At 43.6% G+C, this 19153-nt stretch overlaps 1 protein-coding gene across 2 annotated transcripts in view; it reads right to left on the bottom strand.

Moving 5' to 3' along the window:
- The window catches only part of SUGP2 (SURP and G-patch domain containing 2), a 43827-nt gene extending 24770 nt beyond the window's left edge, over positions 1–19057 (bottom strand). For both annotated transcript variants that reach the window (XM_087703244.1, XM_087703245.1), the window contains exons 1-5: positions 18344–19057; positions 12185–12309; positions 5092–6597; positions 3881–3998; positions 1566–2011 (exon numbers count right to left, since the gene is read on the bottom strand). In XM_087703244.1, the coding sequence (XP_087559370.1) occupies positions 1566–2011; positions 3881–3998; positions 5092–6597; positions 12185–12296 (2182 nt within the window). In that variant the 5' untranslated portion in view covers positions 12297–12309; positions 18344–19057. The remainder of the gene's footprint in view (positions 1–1565; positions 2012–3880; positions 3999–5091; positions 6598–12184; positions 12310–18343) is intronic.
- Between the last annotated feature and the right edge of the window lie 96 nt (positions 19058–19153).

The raw sequence follows: 19153 nt of genomic DNA, 5'->3' as shown, positions 1-19153 counted from the left end.
AGCCCTCAAAACGTGGTCACATGACTGCAACATGAAATCAGGTTGTTAATAGCTTTTGGGGGGAGGGGGAATGACCATTTTCACTTTGAATAGTCACTAATTGACCGGTCACAAGTGAAGGACTATCTGACAGTTCCTGACAGTTAGAACAATTAATCAGTGGAACGACTTGCCTCCAGAAGTTGTGAATGCCCCAACAGAGTTTTTAAGAAGATGTTGGATAGCCATTTGTCTGAAGTGGTGTAAGGTTTCCTGCCTAAGCAGGGGGTTGGACTAGAAGACCTCCAAGGTCCCTTCCAACTCTGTTTATTTTATTCTATCTGTTTACTAGAAGAAAATGTGGGCATAACAGGATCATCTGAAGCAGAGTCAGCTATTCTCTTGAGCACATTTAATCCTGAAAGAAGCTTCGTGACATGGAACAAGTGAGCAAACTCACTGCAAAGTGGCTCAACTGACAGCAGCAGAAAGTGTGAAAATTAATTAGACAATATGACATTAACATTCCTACTTCAAATGAAGGGTGGAGTAACGAATTAAGACATGTTCTGTATAATTGGTTTTGAAGATATAATACTGTGTTTCCCTGAAAATAAGACAGGGTCTTATTTTCGTTTGACCCCCCCCCCCCGAAATAAGCGCTTGGCCTTATTTTCAGGGAGGTTTTATTATTTTTGAAGTGCAGGGGACAATGAGCGTGGTCACCACATGGCTGCTGCTGTGTTGCAATATTTTCGGGGAGGGCTTATTTTAGCGAATGCGCTCAAAAGTCCATTTGGGCTTATTATCCGGGGAGGCCTTATTTCCGGGGAAACAGGGTATTATTTGTGGATGACCAGTTGACAGGAAAAAAAGGTACAGAATGCTGGCGGGCCTTTAGCCACTGCCTTCACTGGTATTTGGCCAGGTAGGCCAGGTTCAGACCTGGCCTACCTGGTGATAGCAATAGCAGTTAGACTTATATACCGCTTCATAGGGCTTTCAGCCCTCTCTAAGCGGTTTACAGAGTCAGCATATTGCCCCCAACAACAATCCGGGTCCTCATTTTACCCACCTCGGAAGGATGGAAGGCTGAGTCAACCCTGAGCCGGTGAGATTTGAACAGCTGAACTGCTGAACTGCAGTCAGCTGAAGTAGCCTGCAGTGCTGCATTTAACCACTGCGCCACCTCGGCTCTGTGATCTGAAAACATTCTTAGTAACTTAAGAACACCGGCAGTTTCACTCTTACATTTAGTACTTCTGGATACTCAACCTTGCTCTTGTGGGTCCCTATTGATTTAAAACACCCTTCTCCCCGCTCCCCCCAAATGAGAAACATTTGGGGTAGTATAATGGAGCGTTAATGGGTTTTGAACATTGTGGATTTTTAATATTGGAGTCACCTATGTGGGAGTTGGGTGGCCATATGAAATTGTTTAATAAATAATAAATAAATCTTGGCTGGCTGGGGGAAGTCTGGGATTTGAAGGTCGCATATCTACAAGTGGCCAACGGTTGAGAAACGCCGGCTGAAATGGTTTGTGGAGTTTCCTAAGAGCATTGCTCCGCTTTGGCTTCACTTACCGTCAGGGAACTGGCTCATCAAAGACGGGGAATTGTCAGAAAGCCTCAGCGAGTCCGTGTTCCTTGAGGCTTCCTCTAGGGACAGCGTCTCTGCCTGGTCACCGTTGGATTGGTCACTCTTGGGACTGGACATGGGTGTGCCAGTTGCCGGCTGTTTCAGCACTGACCCGGCAGATAAGAGCGTCTGGGTCCCAGTGGTGGATCTCTTGGCTCTTCTGGCCCTCGCAGCCCTTTGCAGGATCCCTGGCCTTCTCCTCTGAAAGAGCCTCTTCTTGATCCTTGCTACTTTCCTCCTGTACAAAAGAATCCTCACAGCTTCGGAGATTGGCTCCTCGGAGGTCTTCTTGTCTTTGGTTTCTTCCTTGGCGGTGGACATCAGCCTCTCCGTCTCATCCAGCTTCAGCTTATAATATTTGTATTCAAGGCTTTCCTCCTCCAGGAGAAACCTGGATTATGAGGGGATGGGAAAATAATCAAATAAAGCTGCAAGCTCTTTTCCAAACCCCCCCCCCCCAATTCTTTGGCCTCTCCTTTCTGACCCCTTCCCCTTCTGTTGCAAACCCTTTCCCTCCTTGCTCTCTGCTGTTCCTGCTTCCCCCACTTGTATACAAAAAGAACACTCTCGCCTGTCCTCCAAAGGCTCATCTAGCAATAGCCCTTAGACTTATATACTGCTTTATGCTGCTTTACAGCCCCCTCTAAGCGGTTTATAGAGTCAGCCTATTGCCCCCAACAATCTGGCTCCTCATTTCACCCACCTCGGAAGGATGGAAGGCTGAGTCAACCTCGAACCTGGTGAGATTCAAACTGCTGGCAGTCAACAGTGAGTTAATTTGCAATACTGCATTCTAACCACTGTGCCACCATGGTTTTTTCATCTAAGCCAGGGGTGTCAAACTCAAGGCGTGTGGGCTGGATCCATGGGGCCGGACTGAAAACAACAAAGACCGGCTTGCAGCCCTCTACCATTGAAAATGGGGTGCAGGGGCGGAAGGAAGGAAGGAAGGAGGGTAGGAAGAAGGAAGATTATAATGAGAGTGAAGGAGGGTTCCTCAGCCATGGCCACTCCCCAGCCCTCTGAGATCAAACACAACCCTGATGCAGCCCTCAATGAAATTGAGTTTGACACCCCTGATCTAAGGGGAGGGCCCTCATAATGAAGCATGGATTCCTGGCTATCTCAAAACTGTGGAGTCCTTGGTGCTCTCTGAGCTGGATTGTTTTCTTACAGATGTTTTATAACTAACTAGGTAACACCAACAGCTACCTAGCACAAAAGTAGCTGAGATACCATGAGAACAAATCGGTTCTATCTAAAGCCTACAGGGAGTGTCCCATTCTTTGCAAGGCACATGGGTATGAATAAAACCTATTTTGCGGTAGCCCCTGTTTTATGGAGCTCCCTCTCCTTGGAGAGATCAGTGGCTCCAATTCTTCTTACGTTTCAAAAACAGTATGTCACAATTCTAGTCAGAATTTGTAACTTCTCCAAGGAGAAATTTGCCACTTGAGACAGAGAACAACTACTAGGATCTGTAGACACATCAACTAACCTTCCCCAAGATGACACTTTGTTTTAGAAATCACCCTTGGTGAGCAGGGACTTCATCTCCCTGAAGCCGGTTTCCTTAACAGTGCAGGCAGCACCCAGAGTAAGACTACTAGACTTAAGAAGAGAAACAACCTATGCGCAACATGCTAACCCATACTGTGTAAAAAGCCACCAGTTGTGGCTTAGCATTTGGCTGAATTCAGGTGACTAGTGAGCAGCCATTAATCCTTCAAAAAATGCTATCAGATGCAGACAGGGCCACAAAGCAGTGTTCATTCTTCAACAATGACTTCATTGTTCCCAAACTGCAGCATTTTCATTGGACGACTAAAAAAATTACTGTTTCTCAACCCTTGGCCAACTCTTAAGATTTATGTACTTCACATTCTATAATTCCCCAGTCAGCAAGTTGAAAACCATGGTTCTAGCTCTATTTATTTGTTTATTTAAGCATACGCACATATCAGCGGGTTCCTGAATAGAACAGGATACCTTAAACCAGCCATTTATTTTCTAACTTACCTTGTAGAATAGTATTTCTCAACCGTGTCAACTTGAAGATGTGTGGACTTCAACTCCCAGAATTCCCCAGCCAGCAAATGCTGGCTGGGGAATTCTGGGAGTTGAAGTCCACACATCTTCAAGTTGACACGGTTGAGAAACACTGTTGTAGAATATCACATAGACATGATAAAACAGGAGCTAGACATTGCCTCCAAGCACTTTGAAGGGTCCAAACATAAGAAACAAGCAAGATAAATACCAATACTCCGGGTTGTGTTTCAGTTCGGCCTTCTCTTTCCCTGTTAACATGCCAGAGGCCATCGTGTTCACTAGCTTTTCAATCGTCTCAACGACTTTCCTATCAGCACGCTGTGGGGCTATGCAAACAAAAAAACAAGTTTCAAACAAAGGGGGGGGGAGAAAGAAGTAGTCACAATAACGATTTAAAATGGCAATTTGACGTCTTCCTGCTAATAAAATGTACTCATTGCGATTATCAACAGTAAGTGAGCAAGACTGTTTTTATGTATTCCATTTAATTCTGTATCATAAGAATGTGTGGGTTATGAGTGCGCAGAAGAGTTTGACTTTGTGTCACAGGTCATAGCTTCAATATATATAATGCTTACCATTTGTACTTAAAGGTAAAGGTTCCCCTCACACATGCCTGCTAGTCATTCCGGACTCTAGGGGGCAGTGCTCATCTCCCTTTCAAAGCCAAAGAGCCAGCGCTGTACGAAGACATCTCCGTGGTCATGTGGCCGGCATGACTAAATGCCGAAGGCGCAAGGAACGCTATTTTACCTTCCCACCAAAGGTGGCCCCTATTTTTCTACTTGCATTTTTTACATCCTTTCGAACTACTAGGTTGGCAGAAGCTGGGACAAGTAACGGGAGCTCACTCCGTTACACGGTACGAGGGATTAGAAACTGCCAACGTTTACGATCGACAAGCTCAGCATCTTAGCCATGGAGCCACTGTCCTCACTTACTCACAGAGACTCAAAAAACCTTACTTAGAATGTTCCCTGACTAATCTTTTTAGTCTTTAAAAAAAAAAAAAAGCTATTTATACATTCTTCAGTACAGACTCCTGGATAGCAAAGTATTACATTTAGCAAGCAAGTTAAGAGAAATCTCCATGTAATTGTATTTTGAACTGCCCCCCTCTTGCGGGGGGGGGGGGATATTCCTTAACAATATGCTCATTTTGTCACATCATTTTCTAGATGTCCCCTCATGTTTACTCAGCTGACCTATTTCCCAGTACACAGTGGTAGTATATTTCTGAGGTTTCCTGAGATGATCTGAGTTTTAATTTCCACTCATTCCGAGATAGGCTTTGTTCCTCAACCTAGTGTATTTCACAGAGATAAAATGAAAAGCAGGACATCGTTCCTAATTGCTCATATACTAAAAAGATCTCCATACGCTTAATTTTAAGTGTGATTTACGTGACATTCCACTCACCCTGAGCTGGAGGACTGGCAGCTGGTCTCTTTAACTGCATCTTGCAGCCACTTTTCTCCAACCAACTTTGCAAGGTTTCTATATATTCTTTCCCAAACAAGGCAGAGGTATCAAAATTGGGAAATAAGGTAGGAGGAGGGGCCGAATCCTGGACGCTGAGGGCCTCCAGGATTTTTTCCTGCCTGAAAGCAGAGGCCAGAGCGAAGGTTTGCCCCAGGAGGGCCAAGGATTTTCGGCACAGGGACATCGTCGTCTGAAAAGCGGTGGCCATCTTCCCTGAGTTACTGAAGCTGTTAGTTTTGATTCTGAGCTCATAGGCATTGCAGGCCATCAGCAGAGGCGTAGTACTCCTGAGCAGGTAGTCCTGGAGCCGCATCATATACCGGTCGAAAGGCTTAATGACCTCAAAGAAACAATTCTTTGTCACCATCACCCTTTTCTCCAACAGCAGATTCAGAAACTGGCTGTCCACTTTAGGGGTTCTCAGAGCCGGGTGCTGCAGCATCTTGACGCTGTTCATACAGAAATCTTGGTGCTCGGTTTTCAGCAAGCACTTAAATGACGCCAGCATTTTGGCGCAGGTCTCCGTCTCCAATGTGAAGAGCAAACGGAAAAGTTCAGAATACTCCGGGTCTCTCTTAATTTCATTGAACCCAGCCCATTTGATGATTTCAACCCCAAAATTTGCAAAAATATCTGAAGAATCTAGAAGTTCCAAGTCTGGCTCTTTGATCCGGGCGTACCCTGTAGGTTTCAGAGTTGCCTCTGGCAGTAGTAGTCCCTTTGGAGAGGCCAGGGCCGGCCTTTGGCTTTGTTGGAGGTGAGGGGAAGGTATCATTCTCAGCTTGCTGAGACCCAGAGGATTTAACAGAAGATCATCTGCTGGGGACAAAGCTTTAGTGGCCCATTTCTTGAGATGAGCAGCCAACTCTTCCTTACTTCTGACCAGGCCTCCAGTGGCCATCCCACGTTTCCCTTGGAGACCTCTTCCCCTCCCAGCATTCAAAGCGGAGCTGAATTCTCCGGCAGTCTCGAGACTCTGCTCCAGATCATAACTCTGACTATATGCAGTCCTGTAATTCTCTTCCAGAAGCCGTGCTGATCTGAAGTCGCCCAACAGCTCTGACGAATCGTAGTCCGTCTCGCGGCGCCTGGAAGGATCTTGAATAGCAGTGTGGCTATACTTCCGTTCCCGTGAGGCAGCGTTGTCATAGTCCCGATCTCGGGAAGATGGGCCAGCAAAATCTCTTTCCACGGCAGAGGAATTTCCATAGTCTTGTTCGTATGAAGATAGCTGGCTGAAGTCCTGATTCCCTGAAGAGAGTTTGGTGCTGCTTTTGGAAAAGTAATCCTTCTCCTCTGGGACATGGCTGCTGGACCTATAGGAAGGCAGCGAATATTCGCTTCTAGTGTCTTTCCTCCAGTCACTCCGCATGAACTTCCCACCGTCTTGAAATTTTTCCTCCACCTCGTCGTACTGGGTACGTGTGACTGGCCGCGAGTGAACTGCATGAAGAAACAAAAGACAGCCGCTGTTCACAGAGGGACTTAATACAACCACCCTATTTGGAAGAGTTGAAAAAGGATGAGCCACCACATCATGCAACTCTGCATTCTACTGGAACATTAAATATTACCCAAAGAAAGTAAAACCACCTGTTTAGTAAATCAGGATAAGGTAAAGGTTCCCCTCGCACATACGTGCTAGTCATTCCCAACTCTAGGGGGCAGTGCTCATCTCCGTTTCAAAGCCAAAGAGCCAGCGCTATCCGACATGACTAAACACCAAAGGTGCATGAAACGCTATTACCTTCGCACCAAAGGTGGTTCCTATTTTTCTGCTTGCATTTTTTACGTGATTTTGAACTGCTAGGTTGGCAGAAGCTGAGACAAGTAATGGGAGCTCACTCTGTTACGCGGCGCTAGAGATTCGAACCGCCAAATTGCCAACCTTTCTGATTGACAAGCTCAGCGTCTTAGCCACTGAGCCACTGCATCGCTTAAATCAGGATACTTTATGACTAAGCATAAATGTCTGCTCAGATCTATGTCTTCCATAACAGCTGTGGGTGGCTGAAATTGAACATCATTTGTTGTTTTCACTTTCACACATTTCACCAATGAGCCTTTCTGACCAATGGAAAGAGTTATTACATCAAAGTCTCACTGAATTCCATACAGTTACCTGGAGTCACATTCAATTCCTGGGAACCTCAGGGACTATTCCATATAAATTTACTGGCAAAAATATGTGACTTTGTTTGTCACTACTTAAGCTGCCACCTGCTGAAGTCACTGCCTAAATTATCCTTAACTGGTTCCTTGTCTGCTTCTAAATTCTGTGCAAATGTTGGTTTTCTCTCAATGCCTTTCATCACCTCTTCCTCTTTCATACCGTCTAAGAGCAGTGTTTCTCAACCATGGCAACTTTAAGATGCATGGACTTCAACTCCCAAAATTCCCCAGCCAGCATACTGGACCATTCTAGGAGTTGAAATCCACATCTTAAAAGGTTACATTGGTCTAGACTGATTCCCAGTTGTCTAGTTCCATCATCTCATGTTCCCCAAAGTTCTTATATATTAATTTTTTATGCTACCCATCTCCACTACAAGGTGACTCTGGGAGGCTTACAAGTGATAAAACAAGTAAAAATATAATTAAAGTATTAAAACATTAGCAACTACACAGATTAAAATATTATTAAAAACTATACTAAAACTGAAACTAAGGAGCTAAGAGACTGACGGGAACGGGGAAGAGGTCTTCTTACCCACCTTCTTATCCACCTCGGTGCTGTGCGACCCTTGAGGGTCCCAGTCTAACCAACAAAGCTGGTTTTAATACCCTTCTGGAAAGCAAAAAGGAAGGGGGCAGTTCTCACCTCCACTAGTAGGCTGCTCTGCAGGGATGGGGTTCTTATAGGGGTGGTTTGTCAATGCTTTTTTCCTTGAGTGATTTTTAAAAAAAATTCCTATCGAGCCCCATTCTAGCGCTAACCAAGCCCAAGTGCCTTCTCTGATATCTTTTGCATCTGAAATTGCCTCCAAAATACCTCCACGCAATACTTCCCTTACTTCTCAAAATGCATGCTTTCTAAAGAAAAATGTAGGCATGTTTCCCAAATACAAAATAAACCCCAAAACACAACAGATTAGGCCTGTGATGGCGAACCTGTGGCACGCGTGCCAGAGGTGGCACACAGAGCTCTCTCCGTGGGCACCCGCACCATTGCCAGCTACTCTTCTGGTTTCCAGTGCGCTGGTCTTCGTGTGTGCTGGAGCACCAGAAACCCGAAGATCAGCATGCACGCTGGTCAGCTGGTCTTTGCGCATGCTGGAGCGCTGGAAACCCAAAGACCAACTGACCAGTGCTCATGTGCGCCCCGGAAACCTGAAGACTGGTGTATGCGCAGCGGCCACCTGGTTTTCAGGTTCCCGGCGCTCCAGCCTGCACACGCATGTGTATTCCTGTTTGGCCACTCGGTTCCGAAAAGGTTCGCCATCAATGGATTAGGCTATTGCACACATGCTTCCATCTCCGCCTTCTTGTTGTTTCCATGAATGTCTATAAACAGTCTATAAGCCTCTTGAGGTAAGTATCTTTGGAATTTATATTTTCTTGGAGGGGGGGGATTACTTAAAATTAATTAAAATAGGAAACACACTGAGGAAGAGGGTTTTTTAAAAATTATTTTACAGCAGGCTATGTGGAATGGCTTCAAAGGGAGATAACAGATGAAAAGACAGTTCCTTCTTCACAATCCTGATTCAACTTTGGAAACTGACAGCTGGTTTGAAGTTATTTTGTACATATACAACAGCTAAGCAGAGTTTCAGGAAGATTTTTTTTTAAAAAAGGGCAAAAGAACAGCAAGGAAAAGCCACAATCTGAGTTGAGATTGAGTTGCATCTCCAAGACCAATGTAAGTAAGCATCACTATCACATGACAGTGAAACAGTGCTATGTAAAAAATGTAAAAGCAGCAACACTTCATAAGTTTAAAAAAAACACTAATTTCCATTGCTACTGGGGAATAATCATTTCACAAAGCCTTGAAGACATGGTTTTGTCAACAAGGGACATGGGAGTGCGGTGGAGCCAGTGCAGCGGCTGTGCTGATTGTCTTGGTGAATGAGATTATGGCTGTATTATGTAGTTACTATCTTGAATACATTTATAGTTCTTAAATTGTTGACTTTTTTGTTTTTACATTTAGAATACAATACAATACAATACCAGAGTTGAAAGGGACATTGGAGGTCTTCTAGTCCAACCCCCTGCCTAGGCAGGAAACCCTATACTGTTCCAGACAAATGGCTATCCAACATCTTCTTAAAGACTTCCAGTGTTGGGGCATTCAGAACTTCTGGAGGCAAGCTGTTCCACTGATTAATTGTTCTAACTGTCAGGAAATTTCTCCTCAGTTCTCAGTTGCTTCTCTCCTTGATTAGTTTCCACCCATTGCTTCTTGTTCTACCCTCAGGTGCCTTGGAAAATAGTTTGATTCCCTCTTCTTTGTGGCAACCCCTGAGATATTGGAAGACTGCTATCATGTCTCCCCTAGTCCTTCTTTTCATTAAATTAGACATACCCAGTTCCTGCAACCGTTCTTCATATGTTTTAATCTCCAGTCCCCTAATCATCTTTGTTGCTCTTCTCTGCACTCTTTCTAGAGTCTCCACATCTTTTCTACATTGTGGCGACCAAAACTGAATGCAGTATTCCAAGTGTGGCCTTACCAAGGCATTATAAAGTGGTATTAACACTTCACGTGATCTGGATTCTATCCCTCTGTTTATGCAGCCTAGAACTGTGTTGGCTTTTTTGGCAGCTGCTGCACACGGCTGGCTTATATTTAAATGGTTGTCCACTAGGACTCCAATATCCCTTTCACAGTTACTATTGTTGAACAAGGTGCCACCTATACTGTACCTGTGCATTTCGTTTTTGTTGCCTAAATGTAGAACCTTACTCTTTTCACCATTGAATTTCATTTTATTAGATAGTGCCCAATGTTCAAGTTTGTCAAGACCCTTCTGTATCTTTAGCTTATCTTCTGGAGTGTTGGCTATTCCTGCCAGCTTGGTGTCATCTGCAAATTTGATGAGTTCTCCATTTATTCCCTCATCCAAATCATTCATGAAGATGTTGAAAAGTACTGGGCCTAAAACAGAGCCTTGGGGTACTCCTGATTCAACTTTGGAAACTGTCAGCCTCTACTTTGCTGCTGCTTCGGCTGCCATTGAAACGGGGAGGGGGGGCATGGTATTTGGGAGGGGAATACTAATTGTGCTGGAGAAAGATTCTGGAGTTTCTGCTGCCTGTCTTACTGCGTATGCGGAGGAGGTTTCCCGCCAAGGCCAACGGCACCGACATTCCATCTCGATGATGCCTTTCGAAGTTATCTCACACTTGACACTTGTGAGAATTATGATTGGACTGTAACTGGGATGCCAAGGGGAGGGGAATGGGTTATTCTATATATCATTTGCTTTCGCGCCTAAATAATCAGTTTCCGCTTTGCTACGCTTCTAATCATTTATAATTAGTAAAAGTACACTTGATTTCTATCAATGGAGTCTCGTGGTTTTCTTCCCTAATTATTCAATGGAGGAGTGCTGACAGAAACTGAAGCTTCAATAGCTTGAAGCTATTTTGTACTAAGCAGAGTTTCAGGAAGTTTTTTTTTTTAAAAAAGGGCAAAAGAACAGCAAGGAAAAGCCAAAGGAAAAGCCACAATCTGAGTTTGTTTTGTTTATCTTTCTCTCATACACACAATTCTCTCTCTCCCTCTTTCTCTTTCTGTTTGTGTGCGAGTAAGATGGACAGCTTGAATAAATAATGTGCCTATGAAAATGTACAACCAGGAGAAGAGCATGATCACACTTTTACTCAAAGTCTCAAATACGCAGCAATAGTTGATTCTATAAAGATTGGAAAGGTCTACTTCCAATCCTATAAGTCAAAGAACTCTATCAAAGAACTCCAACTATCAGGACTCAGAAGAAGAGCCTTCTCTGCTGCAATGCTCACCCCTTGGAATATCTTACATCTAAGGCAGGGGTGTCAAACTCAAGGCCACGGGGGGTGGATCCGGCCCATGGGGTGCTTAGATCTGGCCTGCGGAGCCTCCCTGGAAACAGCAAAGGACCGACCTGTGGTGCTTCTGACAGCGAAACCACATGCGGCCCTCCCGAGCTCTGTTTTCACTGGCAGAGGGTTGCAGGAGGCCAAGGCAGTCAAAAACGGAGCTCGGCTGACCTGTGCGGAAGCAGGTAGGCTCACTCTTGAACTTAAAAATAAAGGGGAATCAGAATATTTTGAAGTCTGGAACAGATTTTATGATTGGTATAAGACAAGGTGACAAGACTGGAACAAACTGTATATATTGTGATGGGACAGACGGATAGACAATGTCTTAAGTAGGCTAATAGTTAATGGTTGAGACTAGCTGTATATAATGTGAATGTATGGTCACTTCGACTTCACGGTACTGCATTGTTTTAAATGTAAAAACAATAAAAATATTTTTTTTTTAAAAACGGAGCTTGGGAGCCCCCTTTCACTGACAAGCGCTCAGGCTGCCCCAGGTGGTGATGTCAAGCTGGCTACACCCACCCTGGCCACATCCACCCTGACCACACCCACACCAGCTCTCTGAGGTCAAACACAACCCTGATGCGGCTCTCAATAAAATCAAGTTTGATACCCCTGCTCTAAGGTAAAACCTGCCCCCCACCCTCCAATCCTTCCACAAGAGCCTAAAAGACTTGGCTCTGCCAGTTGGCCTGGAGACCAGATGAAGGAATTCTATACTAGAGGTGGCTGATAAACTGATGGCAGACTCCCCCTCCCTCCCCCTTGTGCTCTGCTCGCCACCTGCCCATCTTTTTTGGCTATCGTATCGATGTATTCTAATTGTGTTCCTTTTTCATTATTTATTTTATGGTTCTATTATATTACTTTGGTTCTGTTTCTAACTCCTTTTATTTTCTTCCTTTTTATTATAGTAAGCCGCCTAGAGCAGTCCCACAAGGAGTTAAGCGGTAAATAAATTTAGCAAATAAATAATTTGTACAATCATTGCTACCTCTAAGTTGATGAAGCGCCTCATCGATTGGATCACTTCGGTCCAGATATCGTTTTGCCTTGGCCTGCATGATTGCATCGAAAGACTCCCGTGTCAACCGCTGGGAGGCCATCTTGACTCTGGAACTAAAAGTGAGGAAACTTAAGAATATGCATTCGCCAGTGACATCTCTTTATCTTATAGCTTTCACAAAAGACAGCTCTAAGTAAGATTTCTAAATCATCAATCATTCAAGGCCAGCATCAGGCTTGGAAGCCATTTTTTACAGTGGGCCTCAAGCTGCCACATATTCTACTACTGTGGGAAACTGTGAGAGGGGATTGTCTGGGGCATGAGCGCTGTGTAGTCAAAATGAGATTCTTTCTCAGAAAGTCAAGGTCATCTGGCCTCGGGATCTGGAGGAGCCATACGCTGGGAGGAATCTCTCTGTGGGACAGTGACTTATTGGACCATGTGAGGACATGTGGGTGCTGGTGCTTTCAACTGCGTGCAGAAAACCTGGAAGCTCTCAAGATTCGGGTTTTCCCAGATGTGTCCAGTTGAAAGTTCAAGACCCTGCCCCAGCACCCACATGTCTTCACATGGTCCAATCAGTCACTGCCCCACAAAGAGATTTCTCCCAGCAGTCGGCCCTTCCAGATACCGTTGACTGTCTGAGAAAGAATGCCATTTTGACTACACAGCTCTCATACCTCATACAATCCCCCCTCCCAGTTTTCCACAGTAGTAAAATATATGACAGGCTTGTGGCCAGCTGTAAAAGATGGCTTCCAAGCTTGACATCCAGACTTGCTTAAATTCAGCAGAGCTGTTCTTTTATGTGGGAAGAATCAACCACCTGGAATAAAAAGTAAGAGTTGTAGGAACTCTGGTTTACACTGAATAAACTAGTTTGCTTAGAGCACTATCGAAATTCAGTAATATTGCTCTTGACTGCATCAAGATCATTAGAGGAAGAAAACATGTAGAAAGGCATTTAATTTCCCCCCAAAATCCCAATGCAACCAAATTAATTATTTTCTGACAAGGGTGAAATATATATATATATATATATGTATGTATGTATGTAGGTCTGTAGTTATTCGGGTTTTCTCCCGCGTAAAATTGGAGATGTCTTGGCGACGTTTCGACAAAGTCTCATTCGTCATCTTCAGGCGTGGTGCTTCCAGGAGCAATGTGAGATCTCGGCTGTTTCTTCCTTTTAACTGCCAGTGGGGGTTTGAACTGATTGGGTGGGAGCTTGGCTGTGTCCTGATTGGGTGGAGGTGTGTCCTGATTGGGCGGAGGTGTGTCCTGATTGGGTGGGGGTTTGTGTTTCATGTAAGGATAGGAGGGGTTTAAAGAGGCTAATTGTGCTTTTGCAGTCTGGCTTCTGGTCCTTGGTCGTGCCTCCTCATCAGTGTGGGTTTTTGTCTGCTTTCTTTGTGGATGTTTGGTGGTGATATCCTGTGTGGCTCTTGTGAGTGTGGGCCTGGTGTCATTCATCATGTTAGGGACTCGTTTATCAATAAGGGCAGGCTTCCAAATGGCTGGCAGGCGGGAGGTATCGTCCCGCCTGTTCATGCTGTGTGGGCCTTTTTCTATCTCAAATATATATTTGTTTTCTGAGGTTTTTGCGGGTGTTAGTATGTAGGTCTTTGGTTGTTCGGGTTTTCTCCCGCGTAAAATTGGAAGTGACACTTCCAATTTTACGCGGGAGAAAACCCGAACAACCAAAGACCTACACACACACACACACATTTACATATACATATTTGGGCATACCGCGGGTTGTAACTCAAAATAGATACCTATCACCCTGGCTTAGCTGATAAGGAGTCGAACTCTGTGGCTTAATGGTTAACACATCTGCCTAAGATGCAATACAGCACAGGTTCGAATCCCAGTAAGGGTATGGCTAGCTGATGAGAGCTAAATAGCTTGAAATAGATCTATACTAGTCTCCCTTTATTTATTTATCAGCACAAATACAACATATATGTATGTATGTATGTATGTATGTATGTTTGTTCATATTCCTGACAGAATTGGTTCTGTGTGAAGCCTCAGTTTGTAACCTATCTCGATCATGCTAAATATAATGTCACTGTCCATGATCGATGATGCCATTATATTTAGCATGATCAAGGTGGGTTACAAACTGAGGCTTCTCACAAAACCAATTCTGTCAGGACCATAGCACTACAGGATATTAAACAAGCGTATAAATTCCCCAGAAATCCAAAATAAAATAATAAGCAAGTGATGAGGGTTATATACGGGTACATCCAAACGATGCTCGGTTGGAGGGGAGAAGCATCTGCAATGTAATAGAAAGCTTTCTTTAAAAAGCCATATCCTTAAACATTTCCCACTCAAATAGTGAGGGGGAAAGCATTGGCGGGCACTGAGAAGAACCACAAAGCCAGACAAATGTTAAATATAGGTAGTCCTCAGCTTACAACCACAATTAAGGCCAAAATTTCTGTTGTTAAGTAGACATTTGTTAAGTGAGAGTTCTGCCCGATTTTACAACCTTTCTCGCTACCGTTAAGTGAATCACTGCAATTGATAGTTAGCAAACCGGTTGTTAAGTGACTCCGGCTTCCCCACTTACTTTGCTTGTGAGAAGATCGCAAAAGGGGAATCACATGGCCACAGCAACGGTCATAAATATGAACCAGTTGCCAAGCATCACATTTTGATCTCTCAATCCCTGAGGATGCTGCAAAGGTGGTCCTATTTTCCAGTGCCCTTGTAGCTTCAAACATTCACTAAACGAACAGCTGCAAGACGAGGATTCCCTGTGTATGCTAATTTTCTGCAACCTTTAAGAACAATCAAATTCCCTACAAATAGACCCTAACTTATATACACACACACACGTATGTGTGTATATGTATGTGTGTGTGTATATACAAACACACACACACACCACACACACACACATATGCTGGTCTTGTATTCGGGTCTTTTCCCGTGTAAGATTGAGATTGTCTTGGCAACGTTTTGGCAAGGTCTCACTCGCCATCTTCAGGCTGGGTTTTGGGCTTAAACCTTTACGTACATACATACATATCCTTCCAAACTAGGCAATGAATGAAGGACTTGTAAAAGAGCATTTTCTGAAAAAATCCTCCCAAAAGCAGAGAGAGAAGCAGAAGGCCAGGCTGAGTTTTTGTTTTTAATTTTTCTTGGTTGGTTAGATCATCCTTTAGAAGAAGATATCTATATTTCCTCATCCTTCCAATAAGAAGAAGAAACAAACAACATCTTGCCAGTAGAGCAAAAAGGCAACAAAAGAAGGAGCAGGGGCACAAAAGATCAGCTCCTAATTGATAAAATGATATTAGAAAATTGTAAGAACAGAAAAATGAACTTGGATATGGTCTGGATTGATTACAAAAAGGCATTTGACTCACTGCCACATAGTTGGATCATAAAATGCTTAGAAACAACTGGCATTAGCAAAAATATTACATCCTTTACTGAAAAGGCGATGAAACAATGGAGAACTGAGTTGGCAGTAGGGAATGAGATCTATGGAATGGTTAATATCAAGCGAGGAATTTTCCAGGGTGATTCACTTTCACCTCTTCTCTTCATCATCGCAATGATCCCACTATCAGTAATCTTAAAAAAAAAAATGAAATTAGGCTACCAAACAGCCAAAGAAGCTGAAAAAATTTAGCATTTACTATATATGGATGATTTGAAACTCTATGGAAAGTCAGAAATAGAAATCCAATCATTGACAAACACAGTCCGAGTATTCAGCACCGATATTTCAATGCAGTTTGGCATGGAAAAATGCGCCAATGTATCCATAAAAAGGGGCAAAATCACTGCATGTGAGGGAATTGAAATGCCCAATGGCCAACTAATTAAATGCAACGAAAATAAAGCATACAAATACTTAGACATTCTGCAGTTGGATAACATCAAGCATGGAGAAGTAAAAACTATTGTCAGGCGAGAGTACAACAGAGTTAGGAAAATTTTGAAATCTAAATTGAATGGTGGAAATACAATCAAGGCCATAAATACCTGGGCAATACCAGTTACATTTACATTTAAAACAGTTAAAAATTGACAAAATCACCATCAGTCAAATGCAAAAAGCCACACTGCTTGGATCTGCACGCATATTACGAAAGTACGTTACGATGTCCTAGGCCCCTGGGTGGGGCCCAACTAGTAACCAATGCCAAATCCGGCGAAACAACTGGCTGCTGTGATACAATTGTGATTTTGTCAATTTTTAACTGTTTTAAATGTAATTCCAGTGCTTTTGGAATAGCACCCAGTATGCCAATTACCACTGGAATTACCACTGCTGGTTTGTGCCATAGTCGTTGAACTTCGATTTTTAAGTCCTGGTATTTTGCGATTTTTTCATGTTCCTTCTCGGCGACCCTGCTATTACCTGGTATTGCGATGTCTATGATTGTGACCTTATTTTTCTCAACCAGTGTGATGTCTGGTGTATTATGCGCCAGTATTTTGTCCGTTTGTATACAGAAATCCCACAAGATCTTGACCATCTGATTTTCGGTGACTTTTTCAGGCTGATGTTCCCACCAGTTTGTTGCTGTTTTAATATTATAATTTTTGCACAAATTCCAATGGATCATTTGTGCTACTGAATTGTGCCGCAATTTATAATCAGTCTGCGCGATTTTTTTTACAGCAGCTGAGTATGTGATCAACAGTTTCATCAGCTTCTTTGCAATGTCTGCATTTGGCATCATCAGAGGATTTTTCGATTTTTGCCTTAATGGCATTTGTGCGGATAGCTTATTCTTTCGCAGCCAGGATTAGTGACTCTGTTTCTTTCTTTAATGTACCTGTTGTTAACCATAACCAAGTTTGTTCACTGTCCACTTTATCTTTTATTTTTTCCAGAAATTGGCCATGCAGTGCTTTGTTCTGCCAACTCTCCATTCTTGATTTACCACTTCTTTTCTGTATTCTTGTTTCGTCTGTTGGGCCTTCAGTAGATTTTTGTTCTTTACTTCGATTAATAGATGTTCTTGACTTTCTTTTAAATAATCAGCCAGTGCATGTTTTTCTTCTTCAACTGTTTGCTTCACTTGTAATAATCCTCTGCCACCTGATTTTCGGGGCAGGTACAGTCTATCAGTATCACCACGTGGATGTAAACTGTAGTGCATTGTCATTAGTTTCCTGGTTTTTCGGTCCAAAATGTCCAAATCAGCTTGTAAAACCACCCTACTTGGAACAGCTTATATCCTCCGACCTTACCTTAACAGTTCCTAAGTCCTTGGTTAGGACTGGAGCTGTTGAGCTACCAACCAGCCCCAAAGTCTGTGAACCTCACCAAAGATTAGCCACATAATAATAATAAAGTTATTATTTTAAGAAGATACTTGGTTGATACCTAAGATGCTGGTAGCAACCCGTATCAACCACTAGCACCAGTCAATGGTATTTGTGACACATCTTTAAATGTTTAGTTGATCGAGTTTCATGAATAAAAGAAATAATAATAATAATTTTTCCTTATTGCCAGTGCACAACCTATGCACAATGAAATTGGTTGAGCTCCCTCAGTGTAATCCCCCAATACAACTCACAGTGAAGACAAAAAAGGAGGGGGGGAAATATCCCTAATCCAATATAAAAATAACCCTAATGAAATATAAATGCCTCGGCTTTTTACAATTTAGAATAGCAGAGTTGGAAGGGACCTTGGAGGTCTTCTAGTCCAACCCCCTGCCTAGGCAGGAAACCCTATACCATTTCAGATAATGACTATCCAAAGACTTCCAGTGTTGGGGCATTCACAACTTCTGGAGGCAAGCTGATTAATTGTTCTAACTGTCGGGAAATTTTTCCTTAGTTCTAGGTTGCTTCTCTCCTTGATTAGTTTCCACCCATTGCTTCTTGTTCTACGCTCAGGTCCTTTGAAGAATAGTTTGACTCCCTCTTCTTTGTGGCAACCCCTGAGATATTGGAAGACTGCTATCCTGTCTCCCCTAATCCACCTTTTCATTAAACTAGACATACCCAGTTCCTGCAACCGTTCTTCTTCAAGGCTTCTTGGAAAGGGGGAGGGGGGAAAAATAAGGCCTTTTATCCCATTTCCTCCCCGCTCTTCCCCAAATGCTTCGATTTCGGCTGCTGCTTTGCCGCCCCCCCCCCCGCCCCCCGGCTTACCAAGCGGCGGGGAAGAAGAGAAGCCGCCTCGTCAATCTCTAAAGCATAAAGCAACCTCCATTAACCAGCGGCTGGTTTTTTCTGCGCACGCGCCGAGCGCTTCTCTACCCTCTCGGCGGCCAGGCCGCACGCACCGGAGCTTCTTCCCTGCGGCGTCCGATTTGCACTTTCTGTTTTGCACGCGAAGAAAGCATCGATCAAGGTTTGGTCTAACTCGCCCGGCCCTTTTTCTTTCTTTCTTTAAATAAAAATCCCGTCTTCAATTCAGACGTGACTTGGTGCGCACGCGCGACAAGACAAACTCGTTAAGGGATATGACGTCACGCTATCCAATAACGCTTGCGCAAAAGGCGTCTCGAGCGAGTCACCGCTTTGCGCATGCGCCAAGCACCCACCGGAGGAAAATTTTGCTCCGAGAAATTTCGTGGGTGGGAGAAATAAGATAATCTTTCAAAATAATATCAACTCATCTTCCTCAACCCGTTTTAAAAAAAATGGAGCCGATGTTTTTCAGCGAACAAACAATTATTTCGTCAGTTTAACAACATATCCCATCATATCTGATTTGCAAAAATTCGGACAAACACTAGATGGCAGCAAAGAGATAAGAGATGCTCGCTGCCACTTAAAGTTTCGCCGGGTTTTTTTTTCCTTTTTCTTTTTGCACTTCAGCTCTGAGAGGCTTCCATTAACGTCCGTCCTACCTTCCTTTAAAACCCCTGTGGTGGTGGTGGGAAACGTGCTGGCGTACGTACGCATGCGTGGTTCAAATTCCCCTTTCCCTGCGCTGCCATTGGCGAAGTCGCTTTT

Source organism: Thamnophis sirtalis, unplaced genomic scaffold, assembly GCF_051295495.1.
Source record: "Thamnophis sirtalis isolate CommonGarterSnake01/CBP01778 unplaced genomic scaffold, rThaSir2_p1.2 scaffold_1, whole genome shotgun sequence".
In the NCBI taxonomy this organism is placed as follows: domain Eukaryota; kingdom Metazoa; phylum Chordata; class Lepidosauria; order Squamata; family Natricidae; genus Thamnophis; species Thamnophis sirtalis.
The sequence above is the reverse complement of the archived record's forward strand: the minus strand, read 5'-3'. Positions and strand labels throughout refer to the sequence as shown.